Consider the following 23,000-nt stretch of genomic DNA (forward strand, 5'->3'; position numbering starts at 1 on the left):
AACTCTGATTGGTCAATATTCTTTATTTAATCCGTTCGTACTTGCACTTATTCGTTTTTTTGGGAAGGGGGGATCTCTTTAAATTACGTAATATGACAGCTAAGCGTATTTATATCCTTTTTGAAAAATAAGGATATAAAAAAAAATCGATTACCATGAAAAGAATCGCTTCGACATTTCAGAGAGAGAGAGAGAGAGAGAGTCTTAAGAAGATTTATAAATATTTGAGATTTAAATGATATACTTGTAGAGGCGTTAAATCAAAACAAATAAAATAGATTATGTTTTATTTAATGCCACATTTTTTATTCAGTTCAGAATTCGAGTTTCACATTCTCATGGTGGTGAAACCTGTAAAAGGTGCTGATATGGTGGTGATACCTGGAGGGAAAAAAGCACTGACCAAACTTTGGATGACTGCACTTTAGGACATGCGAAAATTGCGACAAAATAAACTTTCAAAACAAGCATTTTTCTTTTAATTGCAGGAATATTCAACATGTATTCTACAACTTTACGTAATTACATTAAATAAAAGTATGTATATACGAAGTACATACATAATACATAAAAGTATGTATATATACGAAGTACGAAGCTGTTTTCAAAGGTGGGGGTCATCACAATATCTTGAATCTCCGTAAGATAATGAGGACGCCCACTTTTTCACTGACTTTGTACATAGTCAGCGCATGTTTGTCTATTTTTCTTCGTTTAACAGTAGTTGTATATATGCATTAATAATATTGTGTCAAAAGAAGATTAATAGACAAATATGCGCTCATGGTTTAAAGGAGAAAAAACTGTTTCTTCTTACATTCGCTCTCACTAATGTAACCAAGGAATACGGCATGTTGAATATTATAATTCACCACGTGATTTCTTATCTCGGTTAACTCTGTGAATACTTAATTTCGTCACGTGACTTGTAAGATAGCATGTTTTGTGCTAACTAGGACACTGTTCTCGAACACGTTGAATTGTCAAGCATCGATTCAAAATATTCTTTACTTACGTGTACGTGCTCATATTGTTAATTTCGTTTTGAAACCTGTGTAAATACTATAGCAGTGTACTTGTGCCATAAAGGATAAAGAGAGAGATGGGAAAGAGTGATCATGTATTTTAATACATGTCATGGTTATTTATCTAGTCTAATTTTAGAGACACAATGTTAGCTCCACCTCTCATGCATACCTAATGTTTAATCAAGGGCAGGTAAGTGTAAAATCTCTATATTTGGAAAGGAGTAGGGACAAAAAACATAGAATTATTCGATTGTATCACAGTCTAAAATCATTTTAACATTTAAATTTGTTGCCAAATTGATAGAATTCCATAGTAAATATACAAAAGTGAAATAAGGTTAAGATATAAAAGCAGCAGAAGCGACGGAAAAGACCCAAAACCGGGTGTTAAGTGCAGTTATCCAAAGTTTCTGGGTATGCTTAGCAGAAAGACAGCATACATATACCACATATATGATATTTTTGTTAATGTAAAATATTTTACATTTCAACAATTATTTGAAACTCGGTCAGAAAATATTGAAGAGGTACACAATCACATTTAGATATATGCATATTAAAATAATAGCAGCATACTATAATATAGTGTAAAAGATGCCTTGAATACAGAGGGTTCCAATGGACGATGCCTTGTCCAAGACACGATGTAGTTACGATATCGACAGATAACTTTTATATAATTTTCTATAATATTTTTCTAGTTTTGTGTGTGTATAAGAATACTTTATGTTTTAAGAAGTTTTCCTTGCTGTCAATATCCATGATATCGTACCGATATCGAATCATGATTGTTCAAAGGATTATGATTTCCACTGTTAATATTGTGTTTTTAAGTATGTGAGTTACTTGAAAACTATCAGCTATAATGCTTTCCCTGTAGTGTTGATATCGTCGATATCACGATGTCGCTTCGATATCGAATCATGTTTGCTCAACCATTGGTAAGTACCGTCCCTGTTACTGTGTATGTGTGTCTATATTTAAATACTTTACCTTAATTTACGAAATTGTACTTTCCATCGATAACCTCGATATCGTATCGAAATCTAATCATGATTGTCAAAAACATAATGTTTTACCAACTTTCACCCTACCACAAAACCTTTTAACCTAACCCTAGACAATTACTTCTCAAACTGTATTTATTAATGCAATATTTGTGCGTATTTACCAACTTTCACCCTAACCCAACACGTTACTCTAAACCTAACCCAAGACAATAACAACCCCTAACCCTTTGTATGTCATCCTAATTTATTTTCATATTCATGACAATACTGAGTCAATATCTACATCGCTTATGACCTTGTAAAATTATGTTATACCTCATTTTGAAAATGAATTATACAAAAAACATAGCACCAAGTCTCATGTATGGTATCAAGTGTTTCCTATTAATAATTACTGATCAGGATCGATATCGATACGATATCGGCATAATATTGTCGATATCGTCGATATCGACATCTTATTCGTTCGTGGACATGTATGACTGACTTGCACCAGAATTTGAAATATTTGACATTTCCACGATTGTCTAAAACTGAGTTTAAAAATTGGAGAGGTATACAAACCTTTTTTCCATGTCACTTTTAAGTGCATGGGGGGGGGGGGAGGGGTGGAGAGGCGAAAAAAACGTACATTACGAATAATTATGTACCTTACACAAAATTAATAGACCATAATGATGAAATGAGTTACTGACATTTTATATTCCAGTTTTCAGAATCATTTTACTGACTTGAACTAGTATTTGCACATCACTATTGGTCATAATCCAGGTTATCTTATTGTCACTGTCCAAGTTAAGAAAATTCTTACAGGATTTGTTTATTAATTAATATTAAACATTTCCTTCATCTTTAACATGATGACATGAGAGTAGAAAATGTTTCTCGTCGTCAATTTTATTATTGTTACATCTAGTACAGTTTCTTTCTTGTTGGGGAATGCTTATATTCCGTCCTCTTTATTTATTAACTCTTTACAACTTACTGAACTGTGACGCAACATACACTTAATGTTCACGTCACAGAAATATGACGTTACCTTTTCCTCGCAAGCACTTTATAGCGAAGGTACAAATTTCTCTAAAGTTTAGCTTAAATAATTATGACGTAATATTTTAATAAGATTATATCTTTTCTTATTTTATGAGATTTTAGCAAGTATAAGTGAGAAGGGAATTGGCATTAAATTGAAGATTACATTTACTTTTGAAAGTGCGTGAAAAATGCGTGATTGCGGGGAAACTGTATATGCGTGATTTTGCGTTAGAAATAGGAAATGTTATATGCGTTAAAATGCGTGACTGCGGGGAAGAGGGTTAAGTCTATGGACTGATATATGCGAAAAAGTGTAAAACTTTTCCTCTGCTCAAAGTTTGTCGGTAATTTAGGGTATTTTTCCTGACCAAAAATTTTGTTTAAAAGTGCTGTAGCAACTTAGCTTTTTGTCAGAATGAAATACAAGTTAAGAATTCTATTCTTTTAGCATTATTTAAGTAAATAATCTTTAAGTGCACATTTGAATTTATGCACTTTGATTATTTTATCATTAAAACTTTCTATAAAACATTTTTATAAAAAATAAGAATTTTCCTTTGGATCATCATTGAAGACGATTTTTATAGAATGTATTTGAAATCTGATTAATAACATTTCAGTCTCTATATTTAGTATAAATCTCTGAATTCATTATTTGCATTCAAAACATATTGGCAGAATCGAGGAAGAAAAACGCCCCTTCTCCGAATAAAACATGGTACGAGTTAACTCTTTCAACCGATAGATGGCGATGCCTCACAAAAGAAGGATTGTGATTGGACAATTTGACTTGTGGTTCAAATACTAGCGGGTGTTGAGTAGTCATGAAGTGGGGATAGTGTTAAGTGTAACGCCAGATTGTTTATATATTTTTTAAAAAAATTTTGAGAGAAAAGATGCCAAAGGTATTCCTTTGTTTTTTATCTATTGAAAAAAGAAGTGATTTTAAAATTGATCTTTGTATTTGAGTGATAAAATGAGAGACAAATGTGTCGTCTTTTTTGTTCACTAAATCTTGATCAACCATCATACCATGTTTTGTTTTTCCAAAAATAACATCTAATCGTGGCTTTTATATTATTCAGATGGAGGGAAAATTGTCACTTTTGGCGGCATACGATGATATTATGAGGAAGTCCAGAGTGCTGCAGGCAGGAGATGAAATAGGTGAACCACCCTTGTAAATATTGATAGGGTCGCTTTGTTTGACAGGTCTGGTACAATCACTAGATTTAGCTACGTAGCTTGAATTACCTACATAGCTTTATTTACCTACCAGAAGTAGCTTTATTTAGATACTAAATAGGTTAACATGAGCACAATGTAAAGTAATCATACTTATCCAGGTAACGGGACATTTTGCCCCGAGACCATTCGCCCCCAAAGACCTTTCGCGCCGAGATGTTTCGCACTATATTTAATCTGCATTGTCTATAACCATATATTACGGTGTTTTAAGATAAATATTTATATATAAGGTTAATATTGACTTTATTAAAAAATGTTCTAAAGTTAAGTAAAAAAACCTTTCATGTTTAAATTGTTGAAAATAGGCTTATACCGTAATTAAATGTATAATATCCATGTGCAGATATAATTATGTTTATTCAGCAATCATAATTGTCTGATAAAGTTTTGTAATTAAGGTGTTATAACTAGAATTTGGAGACTCTCCGTGTCAAGATAAAGAGGAGAATTTAATTATGAGACGGATGTCAAGTTCATTTTAGCGTTGCTCAATAGGATGCACACTAACTCCAATTTTCTTTGCTATTTTGAGTAATGCTATATAAGTATTTATCAAAAATATATGTCTCAAAAAAATCTTTTGATATGGCTCTAAATTCGCTTTTGAGTACATCTGGGAGGACAAATAAAGAATTCTGTAGACATGGTTTTTTTTTCCTTAGATTTCTTTATGTGTATTTGAAGTTCTGACTCTAAATAGGACAAAAAAATGTTTGAATAGATAATTAAGTCAAAAACAAATATTTTATCGATGTTTGAAATGTGTATCACATAACACATGGCAGACATATAACGTAACATTACAGACGTATAATAAAACGTGACATGATTAAATTACATTTCTGATGAATTGCAATACAAATAATCTGTAAAAAATAAAATTAAACAATTCCTTAAACAATGCAAATTTTTTTTCACTCTTACGTAGAAGAAAAAAGATTTTTAAGCTACTTTTGATGCACAAACTGATGATCGTAACACTGACAGACTCCTCTACATAGCCAGCCAAATCAACCATAAATTTTCATTATTTTATCAAAAAGATAATGTTGCCGTAAGAAATGGACATTATTAGGTAGGTAATTTTAGCTACGTAGCTAAATGTACTGATTGTATTGGACCTGTTTGAATAATTATATCATGATTATTTGTTTTACTCTCATAGATATAGAATATATAGAGGATATTCAATGTTTTGTAGATGAATATGGAATTTATTTCACGAGTGGGACAGGATTTTTTGATATTTTCACGAGTGCGAAGCACGAGTGAAAATATCAAAAAATCCTGTCTCACGAGTGAAATAAAATCCATATTCATCTACAAAACATTGAATTTTCTGTTTATTACATTTTCTTTGATTTTCCATTTGCCTCTGTCTTTTCTTAACACAGTGCCATAGGCTTGACGTCATAGTTGAGCGGTTGAGACGTCATAGCTTAGCATGCAGAAAACATTACATAGCATGGATTTTAGCAACATATTTGGGAAAAAATTTGCAGTTTTAGCTCTATCAAGATGCTTAGTTACTATCTCTATCTTATGACAGGCCAGAAATTATTTTTTACCTACTTTGATATCCTTTCACACTGTGAGAGAATATCATTTTGGTATCCTTTCACACTGTGAGAGAATATCACTTTTATTCAATAAATAAATCACAGTATTTCACTGTTGAAAATGTAATAAAATCCCTTTCCATTTATTTGGTAAAATGAAAGACAAATGTTTGTGATGTCTTTCTCAAAAATCATTATTTAGAAATTCAAATCAAAGGTTTTCATTCCATTTCATTGCTTAAATCATATATTATTTTTAGTTTGTTGATTTTAAGTAGTGAGAGTAAAGCAAGATAATTATATCAGATTCATATGTAGTTCATATGCAATAAATTTAAAATGACACATAATTTTGAAACAAATTGACTGAGTATTTTGTAATTATTATCAGAATTTCGAAGATTTGTTCAGAACCAGGAACAGTGCAGAATCAAATGGCAAAGTTCAGAAGTGGAGGTCCAACATCTTCATGAAAGAATTCGCCAGTTAGAGTCGGATAACAGTGGGCTAACTTTTAAACTCAAGCATGCTAGAGGAGTGATCGAGGAAGAATTAGAAAAACAAAGGATTTTAGAACAAGAAAGAGATGAACAGGTATTAAAGGGGATTGAAACTTGAAGTGTGCTTTTGATAACTAACAAAGGGTAGTACATTATATTAAAATTGGACATGAACAGAGACTAACCTAGACCAAAAATGTAAGGAGACATCACTTCTTCCTCAGGAAAATTTAGAGAAAAGTTTCAAATTCTAGGATCACTTCTTAATGCTTGTGTTATGAAGTGCACATATGTTATTAAACTTAGAATTATTAGATACATGCCATTGATGCCAATGTATATGTACCTTAAATACATGTACATGAATTTCTCTGTGTTAATTTAACATCCAATTCCGAAGAATTAAAAATCAAAGAGACAAAAAAGGTAGAAGTTCTTTATAGAGCTGAAACGAATACCAAAAATCAATATTTGAATATTCGGGACTACTATTCGATTTGTATTCGAATATTCGTCGATGTTATATGTAAAGTATATCTTTCTAAAATGTTATAATACCTATACCATTTGCAGACCAAAAAAAAATTGTATATTACGTATATAATAGGAGTGGGACGATCCACCGGTGCACCGATGCATCACAGTATTCACTTTGACGATCTACAGATCGATTCATCTAATTTAGTATCACGATACCTGACCGCACTTTGTTTTTAATTTCCAAAAATGTCCGGGCTTTAGAATTCGAAATTTTTAGTCCTTTAGTCTGTATCATCAAGACGTTTAAACAAACACAAATAAAGTACAAACGTCTTGCTGATACAGAATTCAAGATATAAGCGTCAAAATGGAGTCAGACACGCCGGATTATATTAAATTAACTAAAGATTTCTGATTAATTTTAATATAATTGACTGTAATTTGAGTCAAGAAACTTGAATTCACAGTTCATTTGTTGAATTAGTTTATTTTCATACACTGTTATGTTCCAAATTAAATGTTCTAAAAAAAATTTCTAGTTTTACTTGGTTTTAAATGTATCGTGATATGTATCGTATTGCACCTAAGGTATCATGATATGTATCGGATCGGCTAAGTTCAGTATCGTCCCAGCCCTAGTATATAATAAGAAAATTTATAACGATATAGTTACCTGACTTTAAACTGTCCATTGTTAAAGCTTTTTCTCAAAGAAAATGGAAAACAGATGATATTTTTTCAACAATGTTCAATGGTGCGGATCTTGCCCTATTTAGTATAGACCTTATTATATCATGCAAGATAGATTGGTGGGAAAATATGTAAACGTGCTAAAATAGGAAATTATCTTTACATGCTAAAATTTATTAAAAAAAATCTTTGCATGGAAAATACAGAAAAGTCACAGCTTGATAGTAAGAATGACATACATGTATGCTGTAGAAAAAGTCGGAAGTGTGAAAATCTATGTCACCGTGCGTTACTGGGGTATTCACATTACGCATTACTGAACATGCTTATATCATTTTAAGAGGTCAGTGTGTAAATAAACATGTTTCAAAGAAATTAAAGTCAGTAATTAGTTTTTAAGATTATTTCTTTTTAAAAGATTTAGTGACACCCGTGATAGAAAATGGCGGGGCCCTTCTGTCATTCTCTGATATCACCATAGAGATTTAAAAGAAAAATATTGGCCATATTTACCAGATGTTTTTGATAGATTTTCATGATTTAAAGAAAGAGAGGGTTGAAAATTTTAAGGCAACTTAAACTTTGCTTTTGTGATAAAGTTTGGAGCTCAAAAGCGACTTTTTTGCCTCAGCTGACCTCTAGGTTAGTTCTTGATGAAAAAAAAATGTATGTTTAAATACATTCATTATCTCCTCCTGATATTCTGTAATTGGTTTTGAAAATACATCTACGCCTTTCAGGAGCGACAGATTGGACTAATCCGAGAACTTCTAAATGACCGTAATGGGCGGCGAGACCTGAATGAGCAGGAGAGAGAGAAACTCTTCATGCTGAGTACCACTCATAGGTCACATCTCGAGGGCTCGCCTTCTAAAAGGTAAGGTATATTAGAACCAACATTTTGTAGGACTTCAGGGTTGTCCCTGGGAGTTGAAATAGCAGGGGGCATTAAAAAAGTAGAAGGGTGTGTGGGGTTCATCCCCTAACAGGGGGTTGAGGGGAAATACCGGGGGATTACTTCATTATACATGTAGGTGGGGAAATTCCCCGGGTCTTGGGGACAACTCTGAAATTTATCCTCGCAATGGATTTACTTCATTATGAAATAAAAGGCATGAAACAAACAAAAAGGGGTTTAGTTAGAGCTAGTGACAAAGGAACAGAAAAGCTCCTGCAACTTGAATAATAAAATGATATTAGCCCTGTCAGATTCAATTCTTGTATAAATATGAATATTTTTCTGCGAATTAAAACATCATTTTCATCCGACCAAACTTTCTATATACATAGATTAGTCACAAAATAATGTCCTCTTTTGTTTGGATTTTCTTTATGTATAGGAAATCGGAAAGTTCTCACTGGGAAAGAAAACGGTAAACTTTGTCTGCCTTGCATGTCTGTCAAGTTTTGAAATTGTAAAACACATTTTCAGTCTGCTTGTAGATGTACTCTTACTTTCAGCACTGAAATGCTTTGAAGTGCATCAGATCTTTGACATGGTGCTTTTTTTTTTCCTTAAAAAGAAAATTATTGTGTAGATTTACAATATTTCTTAGTGTATTAAACCCTTGCAGAATTTCTTTTTAATGTTTAATTGAATGCTTGTATGGCATTTGTACTGCCTTAAAGAGCACGAAGAACTTTATTTTTTTACAATCAGATATAGAAAGCTAATCAGTATATGTGATTTGAATCATGCATACACAAGTGCAGTTATATCTACATGATCTACATTAAATATATTTTATATATAGATGCATGGATTTTTAATAAAACTTTGCCCCACTTCAAAACATCCTAGTCCCAGTTTCCAAAATATAAAATTCATGGATAATGTGAAGTGGCACTGCATGTATTATCTACCTTGCAGCTTGCTGCTCTTTTCTAAGACTTAAATAGTTACCGGTAATATAAGATTGAAGAATATAATTGGAGTTTTAAATTAATACAATTAGAAGTGTTTCATTAGCTTTGAAGAGAGAGGGATACGATGTATGAATTTAAGAGGTACGTGCCAAAGATGGCCAGGATTCTTGAAGCATGTACTTTATTTGAACATTGTTAAAATTATAGCTGTTAAAATTGATTATGAAATGTGTGCTTGTAATATTTACTCTTGCAGATTTATCATTACTAATAAACTCTTTATATTGATAATTTTGCAAACCTATTTTCTTAAATAGATTGCGTACCATCAATGAGTCTGCTCATTCAATGTTGTCAGATGACGAGTACGACAAAACTGAAGATGACCTACATACCAGTCGTCTACGAAGTGGTCGCACTTTTAAGCGACCCTCAGCTCCACCACTGGAAGAGGAATTCCCCAAGAAAAGGAAAAGTGGGGATGAGGTATCCATACATAACGTGTTCAAATTATAATGTATTGGTGTTCAGGCATCGGATAAAAGTGGGTGATCTAAGCCCTCAAAAAAAAAGAAAAAAAAAGGAGACATATTAGGCTTCGAATTAAACAAAAATGCTAATGCTAACCAGATTTCTCTCTGAAAATAGGCTTTCTCTGTTCATTGCAGAAAGACAGTTCTATTATCACCACGACGACAGTGACAATTGGAGCAGACGGAGCACCTGTTGCTGCGGAAACAGAGGTCAAGACAGTGAAAACTCTTAACAAGAGCTTCAGTGAGCCGGCCCTTGACAAACACATGGCTGCCCCTGACAGAGATGCAGGTTGGTGACAATGAATTTTACAGGCAGATGTTTATTTATGATGATTTGTGACTATTATCAGTTAAGTTAGTCATGCTAGTCAAGTCCAATATAACAAAAACAGAACTAAGATGTGTTTAGAAAAAAAATGGTCATTTTGGTAATGTTGAATGGTGATCTTATAGACAGTGAACCGGAATCGGAGGATTCTTACTACGGCACACCCAGGAATAACAACAACAGGAGGAAATCCAGGGGAATTCTCAAAACCACACCATCTGAGTATGTATAACAAGGGGAAAAATGCCCTAGTTCTAGTACTGTATAGTTAATGATTAAAATTGTCAAAAAATCATTGACAATCGTTTGTACTATATCTTTATATGTATACATATTGCATACATATAAAACAACATACTGTAACATAAACTAGTCATCACAACATGATAATGGGCCAATGAGATGGTAAATATCTTTGCTAAAATACTTTTTAAAAAAAAATTGAAAACAACCTGCTTTTTACAGAACACCACAATTGCGTAAGGCCAATTCTGCCAGTAAAGGATTGAACCGAGTCCACGTATTCATGTCCAAGACGGTTATCAAACCAGAAACCTGTGTTCCTGTAAGTTGTTTAATTTGTCCTCTTATTTCTCCGTCCATTAATAATCTGAATTTTTTGGAAATGGGGATTTGACATGTCATTTCCTCAAAAGACATTTTCATAAGTATGTTCTGAATGGTAAAACCCATAGGGTTTGGAATGGATCAAAGGACATTACTGTAAAAATATATTTAAGCTGTATGATATTTGGTGGGAAATGTACGATATTTGATGGGATTTGAAATGTAAAAAAATAAAAGTGTAGATTTGATTTGGTACATTTCTTGATGTTCTAATTTATTTGTAAATATATTTGTATATGTGCAAGACATTTAGCGTTGTACTTGAATTAACAGAAGTTGCTTTCCGCCAAAGACACTTAAAAGAATACATAGCCAAATGTAATAAATTCACAGTATCTTTGAGACAGTATTTTCTAGATGCAAAATCAAGAAGATAAGATATTAATTATGGGGTAATTCATTGGAAATATTGGCATTGGATTCATGTAATGATTTGTTCATTTATTTTTCAGTGTGGAAAGAGAATCAGATTTGGTAAACTAGCAATGAAATGTAAAGGTAAGGGCTGAATAAGAAGAAAGGGTTTCATCTGATCTAGTCCATTCAATTAAGAATGTATTTAATAGCTACCCTATTTATATGGTATAAACTGGGTTGGGGCACAATATGCTTTATAAGCCACAAAGTGAGTGATTTCCTTGATAAGATAACTAATTTACTTCAAAGAAATAGAAATGATAGGAAGGTGTAAAAGGTAAAAAAAACGGATAAAGGACGAGATCAAAAGATTAATTACTGACAAAAAAAATTAAATAAGTCAGGGAGAAGGGGGGTGGGGGGATAAAGAGTCAAAAAAAGTTTCCAAGCAGTGTCTGTAATCAGGTTGCAGTAGAATACTTGGGGTTCATGTTTACAATATTGTGAAGTATATTGTGCATCTCTATCATCATTAAGTTTACTAAGACATGAATTCAGCAGTTGTATACACTATGCTGCCTCTTTTGCACTGTAGACTGCCGTTCCACCTGTCATCCAGACTGTAAGGATAATCTCCCCTTGCCCTGTATACCCTTAGCACCTGGTACACCTGGTGGCCACAAACTTATCGGGGTGAGTTCCTCCTCTGTATGGACCCTAAAGTTCCAAAATTATTTACTCCATGCAGAACATAGAGTTTGTTATTGATAATTAGGGCTATTCCAGGAAAAATTGTATGGGAGGGTTGGAAGGCACTTTTATTTTTACCCCACCACCCATACATTTTTAATTACCTTCTATCCCACCCCCCATCAATTTAAAATTGCTTTTGATACAACCACCCATCTAAATTTAAAAAAAAAATTGTGTCACATATATATATACAATAAAATTTTATGTACTTTTTTCAGGTATTGTAATTTATCTGACTTCGAATGAGTGTTGGGTTTTGACATCTATCCAACCATGGCCCGTTTTACAAAAGAACTTATGACTAAGATCAAAATGTTATTATGCAAGTAAATTTCTTTTTTGCATTACTTTAAAAATGTTTTAAATTTTTTTTTTTTTTTTTTTAAAAATAAGATAGTTTTATGCCAACAATTTTTTTTTTACAGAAACATATGTTTTGTAAGATTTTATGAACAACTAAAGTTTTTAGTCTTAGTAATAAGTTTTTTTGTAAAACAGTTCCCTGTGTTCCTGCTACAGCTTAGAAAAATTTAATATGTTCCTTTAGGCCTATGATACACACCACTGAAAGCCTTTATTATAGTGATTTTGTATATCTGTTCTGATGCATGACTTTGTAGTCTGTAAAGCTAAGTTAATAGGTAAAGCTTTTACAAGTATGTATACACAATGACATTCCTACAATTAATTAAAATTAATATTGTAAATTATAGCCTAGCTATCCTTAACAATTGTTGTTCACCTTGTTCATAACAAAATGATTCCTGCTTTTTTGGGGGGTGGGGGAGTAAACTTCTGTAGGCAGTGTCTGTGAAGTGAAAACTTTGATTAAAAAAATATATTTAATGAATTCTAAATTCCATCTAACAACTTAGACCATTGGTGCATACAAGTTCACAAGTTGACACTTAACAGGTAAAGGACTAGCATGTTTTTGACATAATATATTTCATATTGTTTTCAAACTCATATCTCATCTTCCTTTTACTCTGTATGTGGTATAAAGTAAAATATTTGACTTGCAAACTCCGTAGTCATGCTCTAAAACGTTCATTATCAGATACGTTTTTTTTCTACTTTCGGTTTAAAATAAAACGATCTTTCTGATTGTTTCTAATATCATTTAATTTACCAATGTAATCATGTTTGATTAAACTGGCGAAAAGAAACTGGGCCAGGGAGTCCAAAGCACAACTAATCCGTTTTCCAATCCCCCACTCTCATTGCAGTCACAGTTGCACATGCTTTTATGGTTATCTGCCCTTGTTTCCGTTTTGTTCGATTCTGCTTTCACTTTCAATGTAAACACACTTCACAACTGTTTAGGACGAAAATATCAGTATTTACCGATTTATACAAAATGAGAGGGAAGAAGTACTTTGCACTTGATTATTTGTGAGGGTAAATACAACCACCCATCTAAAAATATATCGAATGAGGACAACCACCCATACAAATTTAATTGCTCCAGACCCACTACCCATACAAAAATATATGAAGTGCCGTCCAACCCTCCCGTACATTTTTTCCTGGAATAGCCCTTATTATCCTCAGAGTAGCATCAGACACTTTGTCAGAGAAGGGTCTGTTAGGCCTTAAATCTCTTGTAAAGAAAGACAAGAGGGTTTTTCTATTAGAGATAATGATTTCAGGACTGAAGAATGTTTATTGTAAACCAACTTTTATTCACATCATCTTTTATTCGCAATTCGTCAGTTTGAAATCAATTCGCGACGATTAATTTTCACGACTAAGGAAACATCCTCTATAAATACAAAGCAAAATAAATGGTTCGCGGCGATTAATATATTCATGAGTTAAAGTAGGTCGCGAAACTCACAGAAATTTCTTCCACAGGAATAAAAAGTTGATTTACAGTATTGAAATTTAAACATGTTTTAATTCAGTTATTTTTTATGTATTGTCAGGGAATCATAAGTGATTATGCTCCTCTAGAGAAACCCATGATCCCTGCTATTGTGGTAAGTACTAAAGATTAACGTTACTTATCTCTGAAATTTTATGAAATTTTAAGCAGAATGTAATGTAAATTGTAAGTTTGTGTAATGTTCACATTGTAGGTACATTGTGTGAATGAAGTAGAAACTAGAGGACTCAATGAAGTGGGAATCTACCGAGTCCCTGGGTACGTATCGCTAAGGTTTGAGGGGGTGGGAAGAAATTATCATGAAGTTGTTATAAAAATGTCTATCTGAAATGTTTTTCTTTAGAGAGTCATGTGACTAACAAATGAAATGAGTAAAAATTTATCTGAAATGAAGATACATGAAACACTTTTTACTTAAAGATCTGACTCCCAAGTCAAAGACCTGAAGAAGGAATTCATGAAGGGAAAAGGTGTGCCAAATTTGGTAAGTGAATAAACCCAAATGAAGAATTTGTGATTTTTTTTCCTGATATAACACATGTAAGAGATTAATAAAGAATTCCTTGTGATATTTCAGTCCCACATTGATGATATCCATGTGGTGTGTGGCTGTCTGAAAGATTTCTTAAGAGGAATGAAGGAACCTTTGGTTACATTTGGACTCTGGAAGGATTTTGTCAGTGCTGCTGGTAAATAAAAGATAAAGATCTGGTAGTTTTGAGAGAATTGGAGATGTATGTACAATTAGAAATGTAAAAATCTGATCTTTTTATCTGGGCCTTACAGAGAACAGGGACCAAGCCCTGGGTCTGTCGGAGGTGTATCAAGCCATAAGTCAGCTCCCTCAAGCCAACAAAGACACCCTGGCCTTCCTCATTCTTCATCTGCTGAGGTACAGGGACTCTCAAGTCCTTAGCTTTTTTATATACCAGGAAAACTTATCATAAGGATTGCACATGTCCTGGGGTCATTGAGGTCAATTTCTGTTGTGTTTCAGAGTTGGAGATAGCCACGACTGTAAGATGCCTCACAGTAACTTAGCTAAGGTGTTTGGACCCACGATTGTAGGGTACTCTGTTCAGGACCCAGAACCATTACAGATGATCAACGAGACCAAGTACCAGGCCATGGTAGCTAATCCTTTCACAATACTACTCTCCTTGCTTCTTGTGTATCTCATAGCAAAGAATTTGTTTTGAAAATGAACTCTGTCGAAAATATGAGATATTATTATATAGTCTAGAAATAGTCCCTATATAATCTATACAAACGCAAACAGTTCATAATACTACATATTCACTGGATTTGAAGCTGAATTCACCGGAGGGTCAGTGCGCGTGCAGCGGCATTGTGACGTCACAATCAATACCTAAAACAACGCGTTGAAAACAATGGTTGCAACGGCTGGAGCCAGCTGCATATGCTGTATATCTGAGCAGGAAAAGTTTTAGGCAAATTTCTCGTAGGATTATTTTCAAAACATTTCTATGTCTTGCACCCAGCGGAAGGAAAACACGAAAGTTATAAGTTAAAATCTGGAATTTTTTAAAAATTGTTCTACGACAGAAGTTCGTTAACGAAAATGGAGTCATCTTGCAGCCTTCGATGTCTTATTCATTCAAATCCTGACTATATAATAAAATAATTATGGACTCTTTTGGTGGTGAATATGGTTTGTTATTCACCAGAAAAATATCAATATTGACCGAGGCTTCGCCTCGGTCAATATTGATATTTTTCTGGTGAATAACCTCGGTCAATATTGATATTTTTCCGGTGAATAACAAACCATATTCACCACCGAAAGAGTCCATAATTGTATAATATTAAATATATTTTTTGTAATTACTGAAAAAATGAATATTGTTTGCTTTAATGGGATAAATTTTTACCTCAGCATCAATGAATTCTAAAGATAAACATGTTATTAGAGTAGGTAAAATTATTCTTGCTCATCATGTGTAATCATGCTTGACATTAATTTTTGTATGTGTGATGTCTGTTTTCAGGTGATGGAGAAGTTGTTCCAGATTCCTGTGGATTACTGGGAGTCGTATTTGAATGTGGACGATGAGAACATTTATCCTAATCAGTACAACACACCACAGACACCAGAGGGAACGAGTGAGTTACTGTAATACATCATTTTAACCCCCTAGTGAACCTCTGACAAAAATTACCCCCTAGTGAACCTCTGACAAAAATTACAGATGTTAGAACTTAAACTATTCAGTCAGGTGACTTGATAAGAAAATTTTCAGCATTTGACAGATTAAAAAAAGTCATGAAAATGTAAATTTTTTTTGGTACTTTGTAATGCAGTGCCCCACAGTCGATTGGGCCCACTTCATACACCAGGGTCACATGACTTCAGGAGCAAGACCTGGGGAAAGAATTCCTTCACACCAAAGTAAGTACTCTGAGGAAAACAAACTGGATATTTATGACTATATGTATAAATGTTCAGGTCTTAAATTTTTGGATTGTAAACTGTCCTTAGAAAGAAAAAGCAGTAAAAATTTCTGACTGATACATGCATTTTGAATGAAAACATTTTTATAAAATTCAGTTGTTTTTGAAATGAACTTATTGTTTTTAGCTCACCTGAGCCGAAGGCTCAAGTGAGCTTTTCTGATCACATTTTGTCTGTAGTCCGTCTGTCTGTCTGTCTGTCCGTCCGTCCGTCTGTAAACTTTTCACATTTTCGACTTCTTCTCAAGAACCACTGGGCAAATTTCAACCAAACTTGCCACAAAGTATCCTTGGGTGAAGGGGATTCAAGTTTGTTCAAATGAAGGGCCACGCCCTCTTTCAAGGGGAGATAATGAAGAATTAGTGAAAAATTAGTAGCATCTTTTAAAAATCTTCTTCTCAAGAACCACAAAGCCAGGGAAGATGAAACTCATGTGGAAGCATCCTCAGGTAGTGTAGATTCAAGTTTGTTCAAATCATGACCCGTGGGGGTAGGGCGGGGCCACAGTAGAGGATCAAAGTTTTACATAGAAATATATAGGAAAAATCTTTAAAAATCTTCTTCTCAAGAACAGCAAAGCCATGATGAGTCATATTTATATGGAAGCATCCTCAGGTAGTGTAGATTCAAGTTTGTTCAAATCATGACCCCCGGGAGTAGGGCGGGGCCACAATGGAGGATCAAAGTTTTACATAGAAATATATAGGAAAAACCTTTAAAAATCTTCTTCTCAAGAACAGCAAAGCCATGATGAGTCATATTTATATGGAAGCATCCTCAGGTAGTGTAGATTCAAATTTGTTCAAATCATGACCCCCGGGGGTAGGGCGGGGCCACAATGGAGGATCAAAGTTTTAGATAGAAATATATAGGAAAAACCTTTAAAAATCTTCTTCTCAATAACAGCAAAGCCCTGATTGATCATATTTATGTGGAAGCATCCTCAGGTAGTGTAGATTCAAGTTTGTTCAAATCATAACCCGGGGGGGTAGGGTGGGGCCACAATGGAGGATAAAAGTCTGAAATAGAAATATATAGGAAAATATGTTCTGATGAAGAACTGCAAAGCCATGATTAGTCATCTTGATATGGAAGCATCCTCAGGTAGTGTAGATTCAAGTTTGTTAAAATGATGACCCCAGGGGATAGGGATTGGCCATAATGGGGGATCGAAAATTTTACATAGGAACATATAGGAAAATATCTTCTTCTCAAGAACTGAAAATCATGTTTAGTCATTTTGATATGGAGGCATCCTCAGGTAGTATAAATTCAATTTTGTTCAAATGATGACCCCCGAGGGTAGGGTGGGGCCCGATAAGGGGATCGAAAGTTTTACATAGGAACATATAGAAAAAAATTTCTTCTTTAGTCATATTGATATGGAAGCATCCTCAGGTAGTGTAGATTCAAGTTTGTTCAAATGATGACCCCTGGGATAGGGAGGAGCCACAATGGGGGATCACATTTTTACAGAGGAATATATGGGAATTTTTTAAAAAATCTTCTCAAGTACAACGAAGCCATTTGTTAAAACAAATTAAACAAATTATATATTGACATGGAAGCATCATCAGGTAGTTTAAAATTCAAGCCCCCCCCCCCCCTCCCCCCCCGTAATCTTTTCAGTACTGAACTGATTTGTGCTTTTGCCTTGCCAATGTGCTCAGGTGAGCGATGTGGCCCATGGGCCTCTTGTTTAAAAATGTCTTGCAATGGCTAAAGCTGAATGCTTTGGTGTATATATCAGAATAGTAATATAAACAATTAACAAAGCTACAGTACTTGTACATGTATTCAGAAAAGTATGACAAACTCCTATTTATTACTAGATGGTCTAGACTAATGTTTAGTTTTCAAACATCATACACTGTATACATCACTATATCATACACCTCATCATTAAATAGAGCTTGTGCAATTACTTCATTATCTGTTGGATTTTTTTGTTCCTGGTTTAACAGTGTTTCATATTATTCAAAGTCTAGCCAGGGTTTTATTCTGAATATGTTGATGTGTTGGCAATTCTGTTCTCTCTTACTCCATAAAGTAGATTGCTTCTTGAAGTTTGTAAGACTTCATTTTTCATACAGAAGTGATGATTAAAATGACATCAATATGTGATGGGTCTTGTATGTTTTTTTTTTAATATTTGACAAAGGTATGCTCTTTGGACAGAATTCAGTTGGTTAAGGTACATTTGCAACTCTCTTTTAGCTGTTAGAAGAAGGTATGTCTGTTCTGTGTGCCAAAGAAACTTAGTTGAAAATACCAGCATGTTGGGTGAAAAGCACAAGGAGACATTAATTTAAACTTTGATTTTCCATCAGATTCCTGATAGTTTACTCATCAAAGGACCCTTTATCAGTGGAGTTTTCTTCTTTAAAACTTTTATTCTGTGAACGCCCATTGTCCGCTGCAGTCTATTTCCTATTTTAAACATTTCATTAGTTCTTTTCCAACCTTGTATGGAATACGTTGAATTCTTTTTGGTGGTATATTAAAGATGATTTGTATGGCCGCATCTATGTAATCATCATACCAGCCCATTACATGTATTAAATTTGTGACTTTATGTCTGATAATTATGTATAAAGATTTCAAAATTACCATGCTTGCTCATTGCATTTACATGTACGCACAAAGGAATTTCATAATTTTCATCATGTCATGCCTGCAAATCTTGAAAAAAAATGTGTCTGTACTAAAAAATCCTATAGTTCCATCCATATATATAACTATATGTTTCTTATGCAGTCAAACTTCATTATCTCAAATGCATAGGGGATGAGAAAAACTTAACTAAAGGTTAAAATACACAAAGGAAGAAGTGGTTGGAACCTCCAATTCACTTTGACATACCAATTTGAGACATTCGAGATACTGAGGTTCAACTTTTGTAACTTTATATTTGATTCTCATATCTAGCTAGCATGGCTTGGGAAATATATATATTCAGTGAGTAGAAATAAGAAATATTGCATATCCTTGCTTGGCAGCTCTATATTTGCTGTCATATATAACACTGTATATACATGTACTCTATATGTCTATTATTCTAGAATCTTGGTAGAAGGAACATATTAGCGTACATTTTTGTGTTTTCTGTATCTTTGGTGTTTTGTCTGGCAGCTTCTTATTGTTTGTGATTCGTATCGTGTGTTTTGTGTCTGGCCAGAACTATGGGCCATTGACCTCTGGTATCTTTGTAGTAAGGGCAAGAAAGGTCGCCTCCTTCCTCCTCTTGTTCCAATGCCACGTTCTGTCAGTGAGTCCAAGATATAAACTTCAAGGTATTGAGATGTCACAGGGTAAATAAATGGTACATTTTTGTAAAGGAATGAGTAACTTTGTACACACACACACACTCACCCTCACATACGCACGCACCATCACATGAGGAAAGAGCTTGATGATAGATTAAATGCAATGAATAAATATGGAGGTAGTTTGTAGTCTTGGGAATTAAGTGCCCAAACAAATCTACAAAGTAAAAAGTAATAAATATTGAATGTCTGAGAAATATGTGTGTGAGGTAAGTTTTGGAATTATGCATAAAAACCTAAATTGTATTTTTTTTTCTATTTACATGAATTAATGTTGCACTTTTCACAATGTCACTGGCTATTGGTCATAAGCATTTGTTATAAATAAAAAGTTTTTAAAAAATTTCTCTCTCTAGGTTCTCCAACAAAAGCAATCAAGTCAGTAAAAAGCCAAGTCATTTCTTTTCCTCTCCAAAACTCAACTGAGCATGACTTAGAGTGCAGTGAATTTGCAGCCACTTTAACATGTTATGGAACGTCACTGGTCAAATTTTAGAATTGTAAAAGAATTTTCTACAGCAGCGGAGTGAATCATGAATTTTCTTGTAAATTAAACATTTTGTTGGTAGAAAGCACCATTTGTAGAAAACCATATCAGGTAGTCTTTGCAACCAGCATCTTTGGGTTTCATAACCAGCTGTACAAACTTGTAAAATTAATTAGATGAAGTATCACATTGTAGTGTATTTAGGTGTTTAAAGTGTAAATAATTGTACAGAAGGAACTTAGATGCCACCATATGTGTTCATGAAAGTCAGAATGACATCTACAAAGTGTGTGATTGCCCTCAGGGACACTGGAAGTGTAAATACTGTATATGTAGTGTCAGGGCCTGTACTGAAAGTTTGTTTGTTTCCGCCCTATGCAACACACCCTTTTCACATTGGACTATTAAGCAAGTATGTAAAAATTCTTTCTTGTATGTTTGGTTTTTTTTGGTACCAATATGTAAAAATAAATATACCTGATATATGATCATTTATAGTTTTCCCTTGAAAATTTAATGTTAAAGAGCACTGAATGTTTTTTTCATGGGAAAATCTGGAAACAGAAATTTTTTTTTTATTTATCAATCTGGTATATGTGTTGATAATATAAATAACATTCACAGACAACATGATTCTAAAACTAATGGCAGTTAATAAATTTTTACTCCTAATGACTTTATAAGAAACTCATTTTTGATACTAAATTAAAAAAAAAAACATAAAACAAGGCATTGTATACATTTTTTTTCTTGATTGTTATATAATAAACATAAATATACAAAGTGGAAATATGTGTTTTCTTTTCCTTTTTACCTATTTTAATGAATTTTAGAGCTTATTTTAGATAAAAGTATATCTTCAATTCTGATTTATATACAGTATGAAATATCCTGCATATGTATTGCAATGAGAAAATAAATATATTACTGATTATTACATTTTATCGTCATAGATAGGTAGCCTAAAAATTCACTATACATTTTATACTGATTTTATGGTTAGGAGTGACAACTAGATATTGTTTTGAAAGATATACTACTGGCATGTATATTGGTAAGTTTAACAAACTTTCAATTCTCTCTTTCTTCTTTCCTTCATATCTGTTGTAAACTACAAATTGTGAAGATGAAAAAAATTTGCTATTTTGTGCTTTGATGGTTAAAAAAAAAAAAATTAAACATGTATTTTGTCTTTATGCATTTTTTTTAAAAAAAGAAGATTTTAGCTCTTGTGAAATCTGTTAAATAAATATAACCTGGAAGACACAAAGGAGTTGTCTTGTTAATTGAGGTTTCACTCTGAAAAGTCCCAGGTCAGTTTATCAAGGAAATTTTAAAATTGTAATCCATGGCTTACATAGAGAGAAAAGGTGATATGGCCTCAAAATCTATTGGTTCTTCCTCTTTTGAAACTTGATTTATTGCATCACAAAAGAGTGTGACTGTCATGGATATAGATACAGTGATATGACCCCCAAATCTACAGTTTTCTTGTTCTTATAGTGAAGTATTTGAAAGTATGTTGAAAACTGTATGGATTATAGCATTACAGAAAAAAATTGTCATGGATATACATTCAGGCACATACAAAGTGATAGGACCCTAAATTCTATGTCCTACCAAATTTGACAGTACTGTATTACTTTGAAAACTTTTTAAAATTATCGGGTCGCAACAAAAGTATTAATCACAGACCAATATTGTGATTAATATAGGGCTCCCACATTTTGTGTGGGGTTCTACTAAGATGTTAGAGAAAATGATCTGAAAAAGATGGAGAACTCTTTAAAACAAGAGGCCCATGGGCCACATCGCTCACCTGAGCACACTGGCTAGATTAAGGCACAAATCAGTTCAGTAATGAACGTGGGGGGGGGGGGGGGCTTGAATTTTAAACTACCTGATGATGCTTTCATGTCAATATAACAAATGAATTTGTTGTACTTGAGAAGATTTTAAAAGAATTTTCCCATTTATTCCTTTGTAAAAATTTGATCCCCCATTGTAGCTCCTCCCTATCTCAGGGGTCATCATTTGAACAAACTTGAATCTACATTATCAATCCCCCATTGGGCCTCACCCTACCCCCGGCAGCCATGATTTGAACAAAATTGAATCTACACTTCCTGAGGATGCTTCCATATAAATATGACTCTTCATGGCTTTACTGTTCTTGAGAAGAAGATTTTTAAAGATTTTTCCTGTATATTTCTATGCAAAATTTGGATCCTCCATTGTGGCCCCGCCCTACCCCCGTGGGTCATGATTTGAACAAACTTGAATCTACACTACCTGAGGATGCTTCCGTATAAATATGACTCTTCATGGCTGTACTGTTCTTGAGAAGAAGATTTTTAAAGATTTTTCCTATATATTTCTATGTAAAATTTTGTTCCTCCATTGTGGCCCCGCCCTACCCCCGGGGGTCATGATTTGAACAAATTTGAATCTACACTACCTGAGGATACTTCCATATAAATATGACTCTTCATGGCTTTACTGTTCTTGAGAAGAAGATTTTTAAAGATTTTTCCTATATATTTCTATGTAAAATTTTGATCCTCCATTGTGGCCCCGCCCTACCCCCAGGGGTCATGATTTGAACAAAATTGAATCTACACTTCCTGAGGATGCTTCCATATAAATATGGCTCTTCATGGCTTTACTGTTCTTGAAAAGAAGATTTTTAAAGATTTTTCCTATATATTTCTATGTAAAACTTTGATCCTCCATTGTGGCCCCGCCCTACCCCCGGGGGTCATGATTTGAACAAATTTGAATCTACACTACCTGAGGATACTTCCATATA

General features: G+C 33.6%; 1 protein-coding gene across 3 annotated transcripts; it reads left to right on the forward strand.

Annotated features, from left to right (window-relative positions):
• Positions 1 to 3,916: 3,916 nt before the first annotated feature.
• LOC133188399 (rac GTPase-activating protein 1-like) lies at positions 3,917 to 20,981 on the forward strand. Of its 3 annotated transcripts, XM_061323798.1 has the most exons (21): positions 3,917 to 3,978; positions 4,159 to 4,240; positions 6,272 to 6,474; positions 8,291 to 8,427; positions 8,891 to 8,923; positions 9,734 to 9,902; positions 10,085 to 10,241; positions 10,406 to 10,502; positions 10,746 to 10,845; positions 11,360 to 11,405; positions 11,860 to 11,957; positions 13,946 to 13,999; positions 14,099 to 14,163; positions 14,326 to 14,389; positions 14,483 to 14,594; positions 14,692 to 14,797; positions 14,903 to 15,035; positions 15,915 to 16,029; positions 16,228 to 16,315; positions 19,591 to 19,671; positions 20,061 to 20,132. In XM_061323798.1, exons 1-20 carry the CDS (start codon positions 3,970 to 3,972, stop codon positions 19,661 to 19,663), a joined length of 1,941 nt encoding a protein of 646 aa, XP_061179782.1. In that variant the 5' UTR covers positions 3,917 to 3,969; the 3' UTR covers positions 19,664 to 19,671; positions 20,061 to 20,132. The 3 variants fall into 3 exon arrangements, with proteins under 3 accessions (XP_061179782.1, XP_061179783.1, XP_061179784.1); XM_061323799.1 differs by lacking the exon at positions 19,591 to 19,671 and having other exon boundaries at positions 20,061 to 20,981; XM_061323800.1 differs by lacking the exon at positions 8,891 to 8,923.
• The last annotated feature ends 2,019 nt before the right edge of the window (positions 20,982 to 23,000 follow it).

The sequence above is a fragment of the Saccostrea echinata genome, unplaced genomic scaffold (assembly GCF_033153115.1).
Source record: "Saccostrea echinata isolate AGI-Se365-2 ecotype Australia unplaced genomic scaffold, CSIRO_AGI_Sech_v1 ptg000016l, whole genome shotgun sequence".
Lineage (NCBI taxonomy): Eukaryota > Metazoa > Mollusca > Bivalvia > Ostreida > Ostreidae > Saccostrea > Saccostrea echinata.

Coding starts and splice junctions, on each gene's coding strand:
- LOC133188399 (XM_061323798.1), top strand. Junction 4,241..6,271: donor GCAGGCAGGAGATGAAATAG/GTGAACCACCCT, acceptor AATTATTATCAG/AATTTCGAAGATTTGTTCAG. Junction 16,030..16,227: donor ACAGACACCAGAGGGAACGA/GTGAGTTACTGT, acceptor TTTGTAATGCAG/TGCCCCACAGTCGATTGGGC.